This window comes from Alosa alosa, chromosome 14, assembly GCF_017589495.1.
Source record: "Alosa alosa isolate M-15738 ecotype Scorff River chromosome 14, AALO_Geno_1.1, whole genome shotgun sequence".
In the NCBI taxonomy this organism is placed as follows: Eukaryota; Metazoa; Chordata; class Actinopteri; order Clupeiformes; family Clupeidae; genus Alosa; species Alosa alosa.
This window is the reverse complement of record NC_063202.1, coordinates 15,722,479-15,739,668: the sequence shown is the minus strand read 5'-3', so window position 1 is coordinate 15,739,668 and position 17,190 is coordinate 15,722,479. Positions and strand designations below refer to the sequence as shown.

Below are 17,190 nucleotides of genomic sequence, written 5' to 3'. Positions count from 1 at the left end.
GGCTACACCTAAAAGTCCTCATACTGTCAACCTGTCTCTTCGATCTAATTTTAATCTGGTAAATGCTTCTGGTTCATGAATGTCATATCATAGTTTCATATGTTTAGGGCCTGAAGAATCTGTGTTTATGTTGTTATGACCTCTCACAGTCATGATTCATCTTTTGCCATGCAGTCCTACATTCACCAAACACTTCAACTCATTTGGTCCGTGAATAATTTGCTATAGGCTATTGAGAGGGTCTTGACATACTTACAGTAAAGGCAAGTGAATGATGATGAACATAGATAGATAGATACTTTATTGATCCCCAGGGGAAGTTCAAGAGGCCCTCTTGGCCCTACATGAGGCCCTTTTTAAAAACCACCATGCAACTCCAGCCCAATTTTCTAATTCAATTAGCCTGGAAAGCCCTGATTAAACCGCCATGTCACTGTTAAAGAGTTCCACATTGAAATGTTGCGTCAAGGAGCAAGAATAACAGCCGTGATGTTGGTGTTGGCTGCCGAGGTGCATGAGCTGATTTCTTCAGTGGCCAGCAGCCGGTCTCCAGAGTCTCTGCTCTCCAGCCGCACCGACTCATCCTGATAAAAGTGGGTTACCGGAGGGTCTGCGCCGGGCCGAGTGGAGGGTATAGCCACCGCAGATTAATAAGCCCAATCCTGGCCTTGGCCACAAGCCTGGGGGGCGACTGTCCAACAGGAGCCCTGGACCTCATCATTACAAGCATGGAGCACGGAGTCTCCCTCTCAAAGTTAATTTTCTTCCTTTCTTATGTTTTTCTAGCGAGAAATGAGAAATGGCGTTTGGATCGTTTAGAAGGTGACAGAATCCTTATGTCAGTGAAGATAGATCTTTTCTATGAATATAGCCTTCCATGTCACTGATCCAGACAGAAGTGAATTGTTCTAACTCAATTTATTTAACTAGGGGCCCTTAGGACAAATTTAGTTTAATTGGAGGCATTACAACTTCTCCAAGTGTGTGTGTATGTGTGTGTGTGTGTGTGTGTGGTGGGGTGGGGGGAGGGGGTTGTCTGTCCCGTCCTTGTGCTGATCCAGACGAGCAACTGCACTACTGCTACCATCTCTCTCTTCCCACTCAAAGTGTGTATGTGTGTGTGTGTGTGTGTGTGTGTGTGTGTGTGTGTGTACTTTAATATTAATAGTTATCTATCTGCCTTTATTTTATGCAAAGAGTCCAGCTTTGAAAATGTTTGTAGCTCGTTTTGATAGTGAAAAAGAGCTCGGTGGGTGCTTTCCCCAAAGACCAGCAAATTTAAGAGTGCTTTCAAATTTCAAAACATTGCTGTTACTCAGTATTTACAATGTGCCAAGTCTGGCACAGATATTAAAGCTGTGAAAGACTCATTTGTGAGAAAAGAGGATTTCTAGTCACACACTTCAATAAAAGTTGATTTGGATTAGCCCAAAACACCTTTCCCTAAAAGGCTTATTCAGGTCTAATTCTGATGAAACGGCCTGAGCTGGGTTGCTGATGCCATCTTGGAGGGTGATCTCTGAGAAAATTAGCTCCAGGGAGATGGAAAAAAAGTGTGTGAGAGAGAGAGAGAGAGAGAGAAAAATAAGGTTTGCCTAAAAAGGAATAACAAATCTCAACAATCTTGGCTTTTCATGATGTTCTGGCTCATCCATTGAGATGGCACTTAGATCAGACCAGAGGGAGTGCTGGGAAGAATCTGGCTATACCTGCAGGATGTGCAGGGCTACAGAGAGCTTGTTTGGAAAGGGCAGACCAGCACATCATGGTTGATTCTCTTTCAGACAGACATGATGTAGGCAAAACTGCCCTGCATTTAGCTTGGACCTGTAGTCGGACCATGGTGGAATTTCACCCCCTGGAGCTTGTTAAAAGCATGTTTGTAATGGCTCCATATGGACATGTTTAGATGTGGCCATTTATGTATTTAATGTCCTGTTAGTGTTCAAATCCTCAGTGATATGGCAGTTGAGAAATCGAGTGTTGCATGACTAACAACATGCTACAGTATGAGAGTTTGATGATTTCTTTGATTTTTCTTTTTTTATACAGATGTTGGATATTGAGTAAAGCTCTCTGACATTTTTGACAATAGTTTGCAGAAAGAAATGAATATTTCTTACAACGGTCGCACAATTATTCATTCTGTGATTTGGCTCAAGGCTTGGAGGAAAGAGAAAAATCAGTCACTACAGTCTTTGTTCGCATACCTTAGGCTTACAGCCCTATCTGCCAGCATGTTCATGAGAACATTTTATTCATTTCAAATGAAATAAGCTTAATCAGTTACTAAAATACTCAAGCCAAATTAATTCTTCGTCTCTGATGTAATGCTAAATGAAGTGTGAGGCAAAAATAGAACAAAGTCAAGCATGTGTCACAAATATTGTTGTTGTTGTTGTACATGTTGTTCTTCAGCATTGCAAATCTACAGATCCTTTCTTTGTGCACACCTGATTGTTTTTCCAGTGTCCCTTTCAATGAAACATTACAAGAATTGCTTTTGTACACTGACAAATGGACATTGTCCATGTACAATAGATGAGCATTGTGCCTCAGATGTTTTTCTTTTCTTTTATATCTTCGTCTTTGGCAAAGGTGGGGTTCTTTTGAGAAGGGTCTGCATCTCCTCAAACAGCCAAGACGAAATGAAACATAACAGGATAATATGAGGACACAATGGTGAACTCCACTGAACACAGACGGGGAAAAAACGATCTGTCGCTGCAGAGAAGCAGGGTGGACCAGTGAAGCAGTCCATGAAATTAAAGTGTGGATGATTGAACAGCTTTTCATTCTCATCCTAGGCTGTGCTGAAAAAAGAGGTTTTGAAATCCCCGTAGTTTTCTACCTTTCTTTCAAACAACTTGATGCATTTGAATCATAAGAGAACCGGTACTTTGGATACTGAAATCTGGGCATGGGGTCTCTGGGCTGCTGGGCCTCCTTCCATAGCTAAGATAACTGAGAGAGAACTACTATCTCCAGTATTAAGTGTCTCTGGCCTCCTGACAACATGGTCCAGGACTCCCACTGTGTTGGAGCCGTGGTGGCTTCTGCCCAGAATGACTGTGTGTGAAAGAGAAAAAGGCAAAAATGTGTGTGTGTGTGTGTGTGTGTGTGTGTGTGTGTGTGTGTGTGTGTGTGTGTGTGTGTGTGTGTGTGTGTGTGTAGCCACAATATGCTCTGCGTCTCTTGGTGACTTAGTGAATCATAAAACTCTGTTCCAAAAAACATCGTTCTCCTTAATTAATGCTGCAAATTGGCTAAATATCTAAGCCATCACAGTAGGTAGGTAGAATAATAGGTTGACATCCAAGAAACATTGCAAAGCATCCAAATATGACTGCTGGAAATTATGGTGATTATAATTTCTGCAAAACAAATGAAAACAAGAGTCCTTCAGGACTTGGTGTTTCCACTAGTTTGGGATTTTTGTGGGACAGAATAAACAATAGTCACTGAAATGGCACTATGGATCAAATTCACTTTCACACTGACCTCTTGGCAACCCAGTCTTGAAGAGATCATTCATTTAGTGGGCGGGGAGCTGCAAGTCTGGGTCGATATGTCTGTTGCATGAGTTTGTGTGTGTGGTTGTGTGTGTGTGTGTGTGTGTGTGTATGTGTGTGTGTTTGTGTGTGTGTCACAGAGGGAGTGAGAGAGGGAAAGAGAGAGAGAGAGGGAGCGAGGGAGAGAGAGAGAGGAAAAGAAAAGAGAGTGGGCGAATGTGGCTCTGTTTTTCTCTCCGTTCCCCCTTCTGGCACGTCAGAAGCGTTAGAGGAGCAGAGGCTTCCAAGCAGAGCAGTACCTGCCTCCACCCTCTCCTCAGCGTGCAGGACACAAAGCAGGACAGCCTCCAAAACAGCCAACCAGCCAGCCAGCCGGCCTGCCTTTCTCTCTCTCACTCCCTTCTCCGTCTCTCCCTCCTCTCTCTCTCTCTCTCCTCTCTCTCTCTCTCTCCCTTGCTCCAGCTCTGTCTCTCCCAGCTGTTGTGCTCAGGCTGCAGTCATGACCGACATCAAGCTGGCCCTGCTGGGAAGCAGAGGAGCAGGAAAATCAGGTGAGCTCGCATCTGTAGCCATCACGCCATTACACTCTCAACGTTGATTTTCAGGAGATGCTCTTTTTCGAGACCAAGTTTAAAGATGAATGTGTGTCTTATCCATAGTTGGGGTCAGATTGCTGTGTGTCACCATTGCAGATCTATGCGTCGGTCGCTGTAGCCTCACTCAGATTGACTAATGCACTATGGGCCTGCTTTGAGAGGCGGTTTGATAAATGATGTCCACTCTACGTGCACTTTTTAACTTTCATGCTGTTGGATCTTTTTGTTGTATGAATTAGGTCACTGTTAAACAAATCAACCAAAGGGGAAATTAAAATTGATGGTTGTAACAAGCAAGTAATTGGTATAACAGATGAGGGATTCTTTTTTTCCTGTGTTGAATAGGGACATAGAGTCCCTCAGGCAGCATACCTGGGCTGATGACTATTAAATAAGCGCAGAATAAATTACCCATGATCCCCATAGGGCCAAAAATCAAGAGCCGGCTGAGGGGACCAAGGTACCAAAGTCCTCTAATCACGGAGGTGCTTGGGACGAGCGAGCTAGAGAAGAAATGCACATCTCCGTCCGATCTATCTTGGCAGATCTGGGAGTGTGTTACGAGGACAGGCAGGCCTGCGGTTGAAGCCATATAGCTATGGGAGAGGGGGGATGGGGCAGAAAAAGCAGCCTTCTCATGGCATCCGCTGAGGGAATGTTTGTACATGGAAACTCAAACCCCTTCACTTCACAATGGTGGGGTGAGCCAATGCAGCTTCATGGCTCAAATATTTAATATAGAGCAGGCACTGTGTTCATGGTGAAAGAGCGAATGAAATCTGTAAATGCTCGGAGCAGGGGTGCCAAATGTATCCCGGTGCACAGGGCTGAGGAGTCCAAGTCTTTGATGAGAGAGGGGATTGACTCTTCCCCTCTCATGCCCTCCTTTCCTCGCCTCTCCTCTCCAGCCAAGCTTTAACAGCATTGTTTGTGGCTCAGGCGGATTGTTTTCAGCTCGTAGATCTGCAATGCTCTAATATGGTTACTTCCTTCCATCACCCCTCCCCCCCCCTTCTCTCTCCCTCTTTCTCTCCCTCTATCTCTCTCTCTCTCTTTCTCTCTATCACACTTCACAGCAGTTCTGGTGCGGTTCTTGACAAAGCGTTTCATCGGGGAGTACGCGTCCAACAGCAGTGAGTGTCCAGTGTTTATCCGAGCATGTGTTTAATGATGTGATTGGATTACTGGTGCTCTAAGTCATATTTTCTCCATCTCATCAGCCAGCCCTGGTCCACGGGCCCAGGCCCCGGCAGACTTAACTCAGCACAGAGCTTTATTGTGTCTCATATCTAGCCATGGGAAATATAAGCATGGCCAAATTTATACACAAGCCCCCCAAGATTCAATTTCATGTAAAAGAAAAAGAAAGAAAAAAAAAAACATATGGGCTGATTATGGCTTTTAAAGCTCAAAGGCATTGAAACAATTGCGTAAACATGGCGACTCTTTAAGAGCGCAGGGGGATTTGATGGAAAACGTCTAACAGCTGAGTGAAGTCATACGCTTGTCCCATTACTCAGTGCATGTCTCGGCGATGGCTGCCTTTCATGTTGTCATGTTCCGAGTGCTATATGATTTCCGACCGATCTGCTCCCAGCTAATTCCCCTTAAATCTATTAGCTTGTCTGTTCTGACAGAATGGCCATGCCAGGGATTTCTGGAGGCTTACAGTAATGATTGCTCCTTATTACAGCTGCATGTGTATCACGTTGCATTGGCTCGCGCTGCTCTCACGTGATGTCTTTTATATTTTCTGTTTACATTTTACTATCCTTTCCTTGTCTGCGAGCCAGCCTTTTTATTTGGCACACATGTTGGTCATAACAAGAAGCCTCTCTCTCTCTCTTTCAACCTGTTTGTTTGCAGATTCCCTATACCGTAAAAGGCTCTCCATTGATGGGAGGCAGTTGAACTTGGAAGTCTTTGATCCGTGTTCACAGGTATGTGGTTATATTCTGATCTGCTCCTCAAAGATGATGCTCGGTGATCACAAAAGAGCTGCCACTCACTTCGCTGGCTTACTGGGAGACAGCTCCATATGGAAGCTGTATGCGGGGCTCTGGTGGGATTTATGGTGGGACCCCAGAGGTTCAGAGAGCGGGTGCGTGGCATGGCGCGGTGCGGGGCAGCGCGGCACGGCACTCGGCCTTTGAAAGCTGAGAGCGGCAGCAGAGCGTTCACTGCTCACGGCTGCTGCATCTGGGAGCTTTTACAGCCCCCGCACTTCAGAGACTCTCACTACGAGTCCCAGAGTCCAGCTAACGGGACGTGTGTTGTCCAGTTCTGTGACATCTCAAGCATGTGAAAGACATTACACAGGTTTACAAGCACCTTCTTCTTGTGTCTCTTCATCCACCACAACCACCACACACACACGCACACACACACACACATATGCACGAACGCACACACACACAAAACGAGGAAAAGTTTACAGAGGCAAAAAAGTATTTTGTAAAAAAAATGCTCTTCTCAACACAAGTGGCAGTTACAGTTCCCAAGAGCACTGTTAGGGAAAATGTGAAACTTTTGTCTGAGTGTAGCTGTTATCTCCCCTGCTGTTTGATACCCCCACTGCTTTCTTCCTGCAGTGGGAGGAATTAATGGAAAGTGAGGTCCCCCGTTTGTTTATGTCCCCTTGTTCCATTCGCTTCAGGGCACCATAGCGATGCTGGTTGGCAATGTGGCTCTTTGATCAGACCCCAATGTTGCCCCCTACCCCCCACCTCTGTCCCCTGCCCCCTGCCTCCCCCAACCCCCAACGCTCCTGCTTTCCCCTGCAGACTGGCGAGAGCAGGTGCATCCTGGAAGAGCCGCTGGAGTGGGCAGATGGCTTCGTGGTGGTGTACAACATCAGCGACCGCACGTCTTTCCTCAACGCCAAAAACATCCTGCGCCAGATCAAAGAGACCCGTGGAGGGGAGACCTGTAAGGGGTGAGTGACACAGTGGACCCCTTGACCCCCGGGGGCCCAATGGGGCCAGCGCTGGGGGGACCGGGGCCCTGTTAGGAGAGATTAATGAGGACCATTTGTGGAGCCTTCAGGTTCTTTGTGTGGATTCGGTGCAGTGAGTGTGAGTGTAAACAGAGGTCCAAAAAATGAGAAACAATCGGCGAGCTCAGATGAACGTGGGTGGGTGGGATTGATCTGTCAGTGTGTCTCAGTCAGTTAACAACTTTTACAGCCTGACACACACACACACACACACACACACACACACACACACACACACACATTTACACCCTCTCAGTTCAGTTAATTGTTAAAGGGAACAAAGGTCCCTCTATAACATTTCCTTCAGCGCTTGATGGAGGAGAACCTGGGATTTCACTGAACAATTGTCACTTGAAAGACATTTGCTGACAGTGGAAAGTGCTAGCATGAAGTGGGCAGCTGGCAGTCATTAAACCTCTCACACATACATGCAGAGTGAGATCAGATGGGTGGTCATGCTCCAGCCCTGCTTTCGTGCTCGCGCTCCACCAGGGCCAAAACGCTTTGACACGCTCTGGAAAGAAAGACATGACACAGAGCTCAGTGTAGAGTACAGCTTACCGTATTGTTTGGTATTTGACACACGCTCGCTCCACACTTTTCCTCTCTGAGTCTCACATCTTGTGCACACACAGTGCTTTATTGTTCTATGAGCTCAGAAAAGTTTTGCTTGTCCATATGGCTGTGTAAACACTGCAGTGAAAAAAAAGATAAAGAAAAAAAAAAAAAAACGAGCTTGTGTGAGTAATCAGTCTTCATCATTTCTGTGCTGGCCAGGGAGGTGGACATTCCCATCTGTCTGGTGGGGAACAAGCAGGACCTGTGCCACAGCCGGCAGGTGACCGAGGAGGAGGCGCGCGCCGCAGCCCTGGAGCACAAGTGCCACTTCCAGGAAGTGTCAGCGGCCGAGGACTACCTGGAGATCGCCAACCTCTTCACCAAGCTGATGCGGCACGTGATGGAGCACCTGAAGTACCGGGCTGACCGCCGGCGCTACAGCGGCTCCAAGTCCATGGCCAAGCTCATCAACAACGTCTTTGGCAAGAGGAGGAAGTCTGTTTGAGAGCGCCTGTCCTTCGCTGCCAGGGAAGCAGGCTCAGTCAAGTGCCTGACTCTTACCGGTTTGAAAAACGAGCTGTGTTGTCTCTCATACATTCAATAAGCATCATATTTCAGGTCACATGAATGTCCTCTCCTCTTGGTGTAGCTCAACTCTCTGCCTTACAAGAGAAGTGTAATTTCCTGTAGTTTTCATCTTGTTCATCTTGACTGTTACATGGGTAGGTTTGTCAATGCATATAGTAACATAAAGGGTGTAACAGTTGGCATATGTGAACTGCATAATACAGCAATCAAGACATCAAGAAGAATTCCGCAAGTGCTCCGTGAGAAAATTTTATTTCTTTCCACAAGCGAAGTGCCAGACAGCATAATGTGTAATATGAAAAGGGGCAAAGGGAGTGATATGTTTGGAACTGTGTGTTACACGATGTAATAAGATTTTAAGTGTTCACACTGAAAAGCTTTCGTGTATATACACATGGTTGTTTTTTTTAATTATGAGCTTTTCTCTTTTCTACTAAGCATTACTTGTGTTGTTCTCTTGGGCAGAACAACACAAGTAATGCTTAGTAGAAATGTTCTCTTGGGCAGTTTTGCTGCTTTGTGCTGGAGAAAGTGACCCATGTGCTGGACTTTGCATGTAGGAATGCACAATGTCTGAGTGAACTCCATCTTATAGGGAGCAGTAATGAGGTGAGAATTATGGGTAAATTACCCCTGAACAACAGAGTGTGGCACAAGACTTCAAATAAATCCCAACTGGATCTCTGGTGTGGCATATTTAAAATGGGCTGCTTTTAATCTTACGTTGTAACGAGGGGTAAAATTGCTTTCTGTGGAGGAAAAAAGAACAAAAGAACGAAAAGCAGTTAAAGCTATTTCTGACATAGGCGGAATGGTATGTGTTTGGCATTTTTATTGCATGCAGATACTGTATCTAATAGTGATGACGTGCTCAGCATTTGCTGAATGTAACATAATTAGAAGTAGCATAGACTTGACTCTTGCTGTCTAGCATAAATTTACTGAGATGGACCAAATATTGCCAACCATTACCAGGTACTTCAGTTTCACAAAATTCAGCCTCAATATGTCAGGACTAAACGTTTCAGTTTCATCTTTGAGGATCTGGAGCTAGATCAGTTCAATCCAGGGTAACAGACTAAAAGCACCCTAGCCATGCAATACCATTTTGTGGAAATTGCATTTAAGCAAAAGAATGTTGGATCCCACTGTAAGTATCTGTTGTACAATGTAATTTAGATGAGAACTTAAAGCTATGAAAAATGCAAGTACGTATTATTATTACATGTTACTAACCATAACCCTCTACAAATAACATATTGTAAGAACATGTTATTATGCACAAAGCACATTGTAATTATTAATTTAGATACACATTAATAGTACCTCAAGATGCTTATTATAAAGTGGGGTGCATTTCTCATTGTGTCATCAGACAATTTTGCTTTGCTTAGAGTGAATGTACAGTATGTTTCAACCATACCATCATACAGGGAGAATTAAAGGAGTTAAAAATAAAAACCACAAGGTTCACTGCATCAGTTGCATTGTTTTGGATGTATGGAAATAATGCTTCTCTATTGAAATAATGGAAGCAGAGTCAGAGGAGAGTGCATGACTTCACTGTTGCGGGTGGCTTAAAAGGCATGTCTGTGATTCACAAATAGCCATGAGAATCATCTGGTGCCTATTATCTCTGCAAAGAGTACAGACACAGATTGAACATGACCTGTTAAGTCGTTATGGTTTTGTTGGACTGTACTGAACCATTGAACAATTCTTGAAAATAACAGAAGAGTTTTTAAAAAAATTCAACCCCAAGTATGGAAACCAAATCAGCAACCCTGGCATGCCTTCTGTACATAATTTAAAACTGTAATTATTTTTTATCTCTAGACCGTCTAGTTATATCCAGGGAATTAGGTCATATGTTGATATATATGGTCATATGTTGAAAATACAAGAAAACAGATACATTTGGCAGAACCATCTCAGTCAACATTCACAATGTAGTGAAGGTTTACAAGACCTCATACTCATGTAAAGTTACTCTTTCCCTGGAGAGAGAAGGCCCATTCTAGCCTATTCCATTTTCCTAGTTTTATTATTTACTTAGCTTAACTATGAATAAATTAGCTGCTTATTTACTACTGACAATTTAATCCAAGCATCATTAATCACCATTTAAAGTATCATATTGTGTTAAATGTGTGCCCTTTGCAGGACCTTTTATTGCACTCTCTGCTCTTGCTCATCTAATAAATAGCATTTTCAAGGAATAATCTTGGTGCCTTTTAAATGTCCCATACCACATACTTTCCCCCCCTTTTCCCACATACTTTTCGCATTTTGGTATCTGGGATGGCTACTGGTGCACAACACTGAAAATGGACAAATCCAGTCATTTGTTTATGGGCTGCCTATGGATACATGATTCACTGAGCCATTCAGAATGTAGAACGTAGAATGCAGAAATGGCAGAAGTATTCTATCCTCAAGTAGAAGTTCAGTTACTTGTATATCTGACTCATATGAACATAAAACCAAAATAGCAAATATAAAAAAAAACCTTACGTGGCTATATTATCATGGTTCCATGTGATCATGTAAACTAATGCATTCAGAGTAGCCTAAAGAGAGAGGGGGGAATGGCATGATTATGCCATTTGGACAGATAAATAAAAGGTGGCATGGGGTGAGTAAAGAAGCAAAAACTGACTTATCTAGTTGTGCCATAGCTTAGTCTAGGGTGCAGTTATTTTGGTTTACATTAGCCTAATATTGGTTAATATTGTTTACATGAACACATAAGATCATGTATGACCTCCCCCATGACATACAGCAAGATAATAGTTAAAAATACTTACATACATATGTACTTAATAAATACTTACATACAAAAATACTTACACACAAAATCATACATATGCTTTATATCAATTGGTAATTCCATGGTATTCTACAACTGTCACATCACATGCAGTAAGCAATGGCTCATTGGATTATTGTGCAAGGCAAATCAATGTTTTCCCGGCAATTCTGTAATCAGGTTTCTTCACTTCACTGAAATCATCTCAGCTCTGCACTCTATTTCTCTGACAGTTATATAACCATTTAGCAAACCATTTTCCAGTTTGTAACAAGTGATTATTTTGGACAACGGTGAGTGATAGCCTACTACTGTAGCATAACATTTTATATCTTGGTATTGGGGGGCACATTTTGAGTATTTGAGGCCTCCAAGCTGTGGGAATTCACTGTCTACATCAGACAACATCACACACTGTGACTCAAAACAGACTTAAAACCTATCTTTTCAAGATGGCTTATGGACTGACTGACTGACTGAATTTACTTTTACTTTTATTCTTATTTTTATTTTTCATTTTATGGGATGACTATAATTTGAACAACCTTTTTGTTTGTGAAGCGACCTTGGGTGTCATGAAAGGGGCTTTAAATAAAATGTATTATTATTATTATTATTGAATATTGGGGGCTCAAAGTATGATTACAGCCTTGCTATAGCCTAGTACTTTTTCGTAAAGGAAAAAGACCTCCAGGAACTATTTAAAATAATGGGAAAAGGTAGGAAAAGGGGTAAACGGGCCTAACGGGCCTAAATTTCCTATAGTAATATTATATACAACCACTAGATGGAGACTAATACCTAAGAATTTGCGACGATGGATGTAAAGTTGAAACATTTGCCTCATGCTGACAACAAACGCTAGCCTACTGCCATTCCAATCAATTTCTTATTAGCATAGGCCTAGGCTTAAAAACTCAAGAACTCAATAAATAAAATAATCACTGTTCAATTTAAATGCAACGCAATTAATCTATATAACTACCATTCATAATATTAAATATGATACAGCAGGCCTACCAAGTAGGCTATCTTCATGTTTGTGACTGGACAGCAAGGTGATGGACGTGCAGGCGTTCTTCAAGGCTGTCCTACACCAGCCACCGTAGTCCCCCCTCCCTTCAGTAAGAATTGAATAGAAAAGTTTAGAAAGGGTCGCAGTCTACTGTCCAATGTAAGGCATCCTGGTACGCAACAACTTATCACTACAGGTGAAGGAAGCGTCTTTGAGGAAGAGTCTGGAACATAACGGATGGTAAATTAATGTTTAGTTGAAGAATCTGTATTGCTTTGGATGCTGGATTGATAGAGAAGTTGATGCCGAATGAAAACTGCGAAGCTAACTTCTTTGGTTGCTATGGCAACACACGCCAAAGCCTCAGTGCGAGTGAGTTTTGCATTCACTTGTGGCTAATGATTCCCAACTAGGGAGTATTTTTTTCATATAAGCATCGCGGTTTGCATTTGCACTCTTTAAATAAATGTACTTGTTAGGTATGCACATGTATTTCGCTGCTCCTTGACATCAGTAGTCGTTTATGTTATGTTGACGCTTTGATTCGGAATTGCAGTATTGGAAGCCTAGCAAGTAGGCTATTTGCTACTAGCTTGCATAAGTTAACGTTACACTGTCACATTATGGCTAACTGTGTCGCCAACAAGCTATCACTTTAATGAACAGCAATAGCGAATCTTATGAGTATTTTCAGATATTGACAATGGAAAAGGAAAGTTCGCATAACTTAACTCAGTAAACTCAATTTAATGAACGTGACCAGTTTTATTGCTACTTCAGCTTAGAGCGCATTGAAACATCAGTGAGCATTAAAACACCTATTACTATGCAGGTTCTATGCCAGATAATTATATTTAGCTGGAACAGGTCACAGAAAGTTAATTGCTACTTGTATGAGATTTAAATAATTATGGGCTCCAAGCAGCTGGGTGTTGCTTGCTCCTGCAACATTGCCTTTCTTGCTAAAGAATGTAATGTTCCAGTTTCACTTTTTTCCCAATTGACATGATGAAATGGGTGCAGGTCTGGGCGATAGGAGTACCATGGGGAAAAGGTTACTAAATTAAGTGACAAGAGATCCATTACTGAATATCCATTATCTGATCTTCATATCTTTCCTTTGTATTGTAATGAAACTGTGAACTGCACTTGGCAGTGTTTTAGCGTGAGTAGCCTGTCTGTAATGATCATAGACGTTTCCAACAGAAAGTGGTAGCTTAAAATCTCTTGTTTCTGTGGCATAATTAAATTGATAAATGATACAAGTATACAATTATAGTAAGAATTATAGGACTCTTCCTCCCTGTAACGCAAAAATTAGGCTTTGGTTTCTTGATATCTTTCTGTATTGCTTTATCTAGGCTAGAAGGATTTCACTTTCCCTAAGATTAAACTATAACAAAGGAGTTTGGTATAGTTCAGACTTGGCTAGTGATGTAAAAGAATCCAGAGACTGACTGCTCTGTGAATGATGTCTGAATGCTGAGTATCACTGCTGAGTATTATCTTTTTTTGTTCCTAATGATTCCTCTCAAAGGAACTTACTGACATTTCAGAAAGTGTGCCCTGCAGAGACTAGCCTAGCTGGAGCCATTAAACCAATGAAAAATGCTTTTGAATATGTTGTTGCACATTATCTCCTAGCAACATGTGAACTCCTCTGAGCAAGTGGGAGCAACTTGATCTTTTGGTTCTTTAGAACAGAGCAAGTTCATCCAGTCTCTGCTGATCAATTAAATGTGACTTGAAAGAAACCACAACAAGACAATTGGTCATTTATGAAGACTCGATGCAGTGAATGCCCCAACCACAGAACTGAGAGTTTAACTTAGATTTATAACAGTATGTTTCAGATCATCAGGAAGGCAGAATAGAATCAGAGTGGGAGCAGTGCACTGTCTGTGTGGGTATGTAACCTACATTCAATAGGAGGAATACTTGAATACGAGTTGAAATCACACTTTGCCATGATCTCCAAAGTTCAGAGTAGAAGATCCCACCCAGCACTGCAGTGAGGTTTCATTATGGAGGCTAGATAACTTCCTCTTTGATCTAGTTGAAATCTTTACATTACCACATAATTCTAATGCCCCATACAGGTACACTGAGGACACTGTTGGATAGTGTCTATCCAGGTTTTTATTGACTCCACCATCATATGGCTAGTGCATTCTTACATGATTAAATGCTTTGCCATACTAGCCTACAGTATATTGCTGTCACAAAATAGTTTTTAAGCAGATTGCATCTAAGATTTCCCTCCCCTATACTTGCAGTCTAGACATGCTCATCTTCCTTCAGCAGGTAATATAATTCCAAAGCTCATTAAGACGGCGAGGTTTATCATTTGTCATCAAAGGCAGTTGTCAATAAATAATTAAACTACAGATGATGAGAATGAAATATTTAGATTCAGCCTGCGAAGAGGAATATGTTTGTGTTTGCCAAGTGTGTCCTGTAAAATCCAAACAGTAGGCCTATATTATGAGTCCCTCACCTTCCCTCCAATATTTCATGTTGAGGTAAAAGTGTTTCTTGAGTAGAGTGTAGTGCGGTGATGATCGGCCCCTTAACCTTCGGCTTGAATAAGAACTGCTCACACAGTTATTACTTCATCCCTCCATTTGCATTTGAACTGGTACTGCTTAAAAGGGTGGGCATGCTTTCAAAGGGAAGCGATTCTGTCAAATAGTGTGCAGTCTGCAGCGTTGCAAGGAAGAAAGGGTTGCATGCACGGAAGAGAGAGTAGAATTAAAGAAGAGGTTAGAACATGGAACAGAAAGGAGAGAGAGAAGAAGGGAACAAAGGGAAGAACAAGGAGGGAGGGTTTGGTGTGTGTGTGTGTGTGTGTGTGTGTGTGTGTGTGTGTGTGGGGGTGCTCACCGTGAAGCAGGGAAAAGGGAGAGAGACAGCGAGAGAAAACTCAATCCAGGCCTGGAATTATCTCTGTGTGTCCAGGCATCATTCCGATGTCACATTTAATTTGCGTCGCCCGCTGAAACAGAGCATCTCTCTCGCAGCCGAGGGAAACAATGGGTATTTCCGTCTGCAAACAGTCTGTAAATAAACGCTAATGGCCGTCTGACAGTTATGGCAGAGGAATGAAAAATGCAGCAGGATCGATTGCTGACATTCTATCTGCCATAATTACTTTATACTGGGTGCTTTCAAAGATGTGAAGAGGCACCAGGAAGCACATGGTCCTCGGTAAGGCAGACTCTCGAGCTTCTGCCATGCCTCAGTCTCTGATAATGATTCCTGCCTCTGTATTTCTCTGTCAAGTGTGTGAGTGTCTTGATCTTGGATGCATTGCAAAGAATGATAACACAATGTACGTTATTCCTTTAGAAGAAAAAAAAGAGGTTAGCTCTTCTGTGACCGAAACTTTACTACTGAAACACAAAAAATGTGTCCTAAAAGAGCTCACTTTAATGTCAGTGTAACTGCCACAATGTTGTGTAACATCCATCTTTTGCAGGTTGCTGTCTGCAGGTTGCTGCCACAGGAACAAACTGCAAGGGCCTACCTGATGGAATTCCTTGAGTCCTCCACTACGTGGTGAGCACACACATTTCAAAATCCCCTCTTCTGCTTCTGCTCTGCGGCAATCTCAGATGACACAGTGTGTGGTGCTGCTTGCGACGGCTCCTGCACAGGTGGCCTACCTAGCCAAACTGTGCTGAGCTGAGCAGCGCTGTGCTGTGCTGTGTTGTGCTGTGCTGTGCCGTGCTGTGCCGTGCTGTGCTGTGCTGTGCTGTGCTGTGCTGTGCTGTGCTGAGCTTAGCAGTGCTGTGCTGTGCTGTGCTGTGTTGTGCTGTGACGCAGAGGGTGGGCTGTTACTATCAGAACAGGCTATTATTCCCCCTTCTCCAAACTCTGCCTTCCGAAACGTGTCATTCACGCGAGCCCCAGTTCTGTCACACGCACCAGATGATTAGCTCCCAGTGTCTGAAGTTCCGCTTTCTCCTGTCTGTATCATGTGTCATGCTAAATTATTTTTCAATTAGCCGAACATTTTGCCCCATAGTTATGCAGATGTTCAGTATCTCTCACTTTCCCGGGAACATATTAATTTCTGTGGTTTCTGTATTATTTTATCTCCAAAATGTAAGTACCTAATTTCAGCAGGATATCTGTTGATATAAATTTTAATTTCAAAGGCGGAAGTAACCAATAAAAATAGAGTGTAACATGAACTCTGTTTGAGTTCTAGGCCTACTGTTTACTTATCTCATCCAGTGGCAATTTGAATCAGAATGTTTAATTGAGCTTGTCTCTTATACAAACTGTAACATTGAGTGTAGGCAACCCATTTTCAGTTCTTCAGTCTCTGCAGTTCATAGCCGTTGTAATGTGTCAAAATAAATTGACACTGATAGTGTCACTCTCTTTTTTCCCCCAGATTTGTTTCCTTCTGTTAGTGAAAAAGCACAACAGTTAGAAAACCCTGACAGTATGGAGCCGAGCTGCTTGCCTGCTTGTTCAACCACCCTACTGTAGTGCCTGTGACCTGTTTTAAGGTCAGGCACCTTTCTAGACCTCACCCTGATATCTCCTTTCCCCCCTGGGCTCGTTAACCTGCACTCAATCCTTGAAGCCTCAGTTTGTGTGTGTGTGTGTGTGTGTGTCTGTATGTGCGTACCTTTTGGCCAACACCTGAAGCCTCAGTGTGTGTGTGTGTGTGTGTGTGTGTGTGCATGCGTACCTGTTAGCTAGCACCTGAAGCCTCAGTATGTGTGTGTGTGTGTAGAGGTTAGCCAGCACCTGAAGCCTCAGTGTGTGTGTGTGTGTGTGTGTGTGTGTGTGTGTGTGTGTGCATGCGTACCTGTTAGCCAGCACCTGAAGCCTCAGTATGTGTGTGTGTGTGTAGAGGTTAGCCAGCACCTGAAGCCTCAGTGTGTGTGTGTGTGTGTGAGTGTGTGTGTGTGTGTGTGTGTGTGTGTGTGTGTGCAGGTTAGCCAGCACCTGAAGCCTAGTGTACGTGTGTGTGTGTGCATCACGTTTGCTTAGATAGCTGTTAGCCAGCGACATATAGCACATCCCCCTTACTTTGCTGCCTTCTTCGGGCAAGCAAGATGAGGCGATTGGGCTTCCAGGGGAAACTGTCACAATCACTT

General features: G+C 43.1%; 1 protein-coding gene across 1 annotated transcript; it reads left to right on the top strand.

Annotated features, from left to right (window-relative positions):
- Positions 1 to 3,799: 3,799 nt before the first annotated feature.
- Positions 3,800 to 9,701, top strand: rerglb (RERG/RAS-like b). Its single transcript, XM_048263257.1, has 5 exons — positions 3,800 to 4,063; positions 5,185 to 5,241; positions 5,975 to 6,048; positions 6,892 to 7,043; positions 7,881 to 9,701. The coding sequence occupies exons 1-5, from the start codon at positions 4,012 to 4,014 to the stop codon at positions 8,164 to 8,166; spliced, it is 621 nt and encodes a 206-aa protein (XP_048119214.1). The 5' UTR covers positions 3,800 to 4,011; the 3' UTR covers positions 8,167 to 9,701.
- Positions 9,702 to 17,190: the final 7,489 nt, after the last annotated feature.

Excerpts from the sequence above, each read along its gene's own strand:
- rerglb (XM_048263257.1), top strand. The coding sequence starts at position 4,012 with ATGACCGACATCAAGCTGGCCCTGCTGGGAAGCAGAGGAGCAGGAAAA. Across the intron at positions 4,064-5,184 it reads CAGAGGAGCAGGAAAATCAG|CAGTTCTGGTGCGGTTCTTG; the intron begins GTGAGCTCGCAT and ends CACACTTCACAG. Across the intron at positions 7,044-7,880 it reads GGAGGGGAGACCTGTAAGGG|GGAGGTGGACATTCCCATCT; the intron begins GTGAGTGACACA and ends TGTGCTGGCCAG.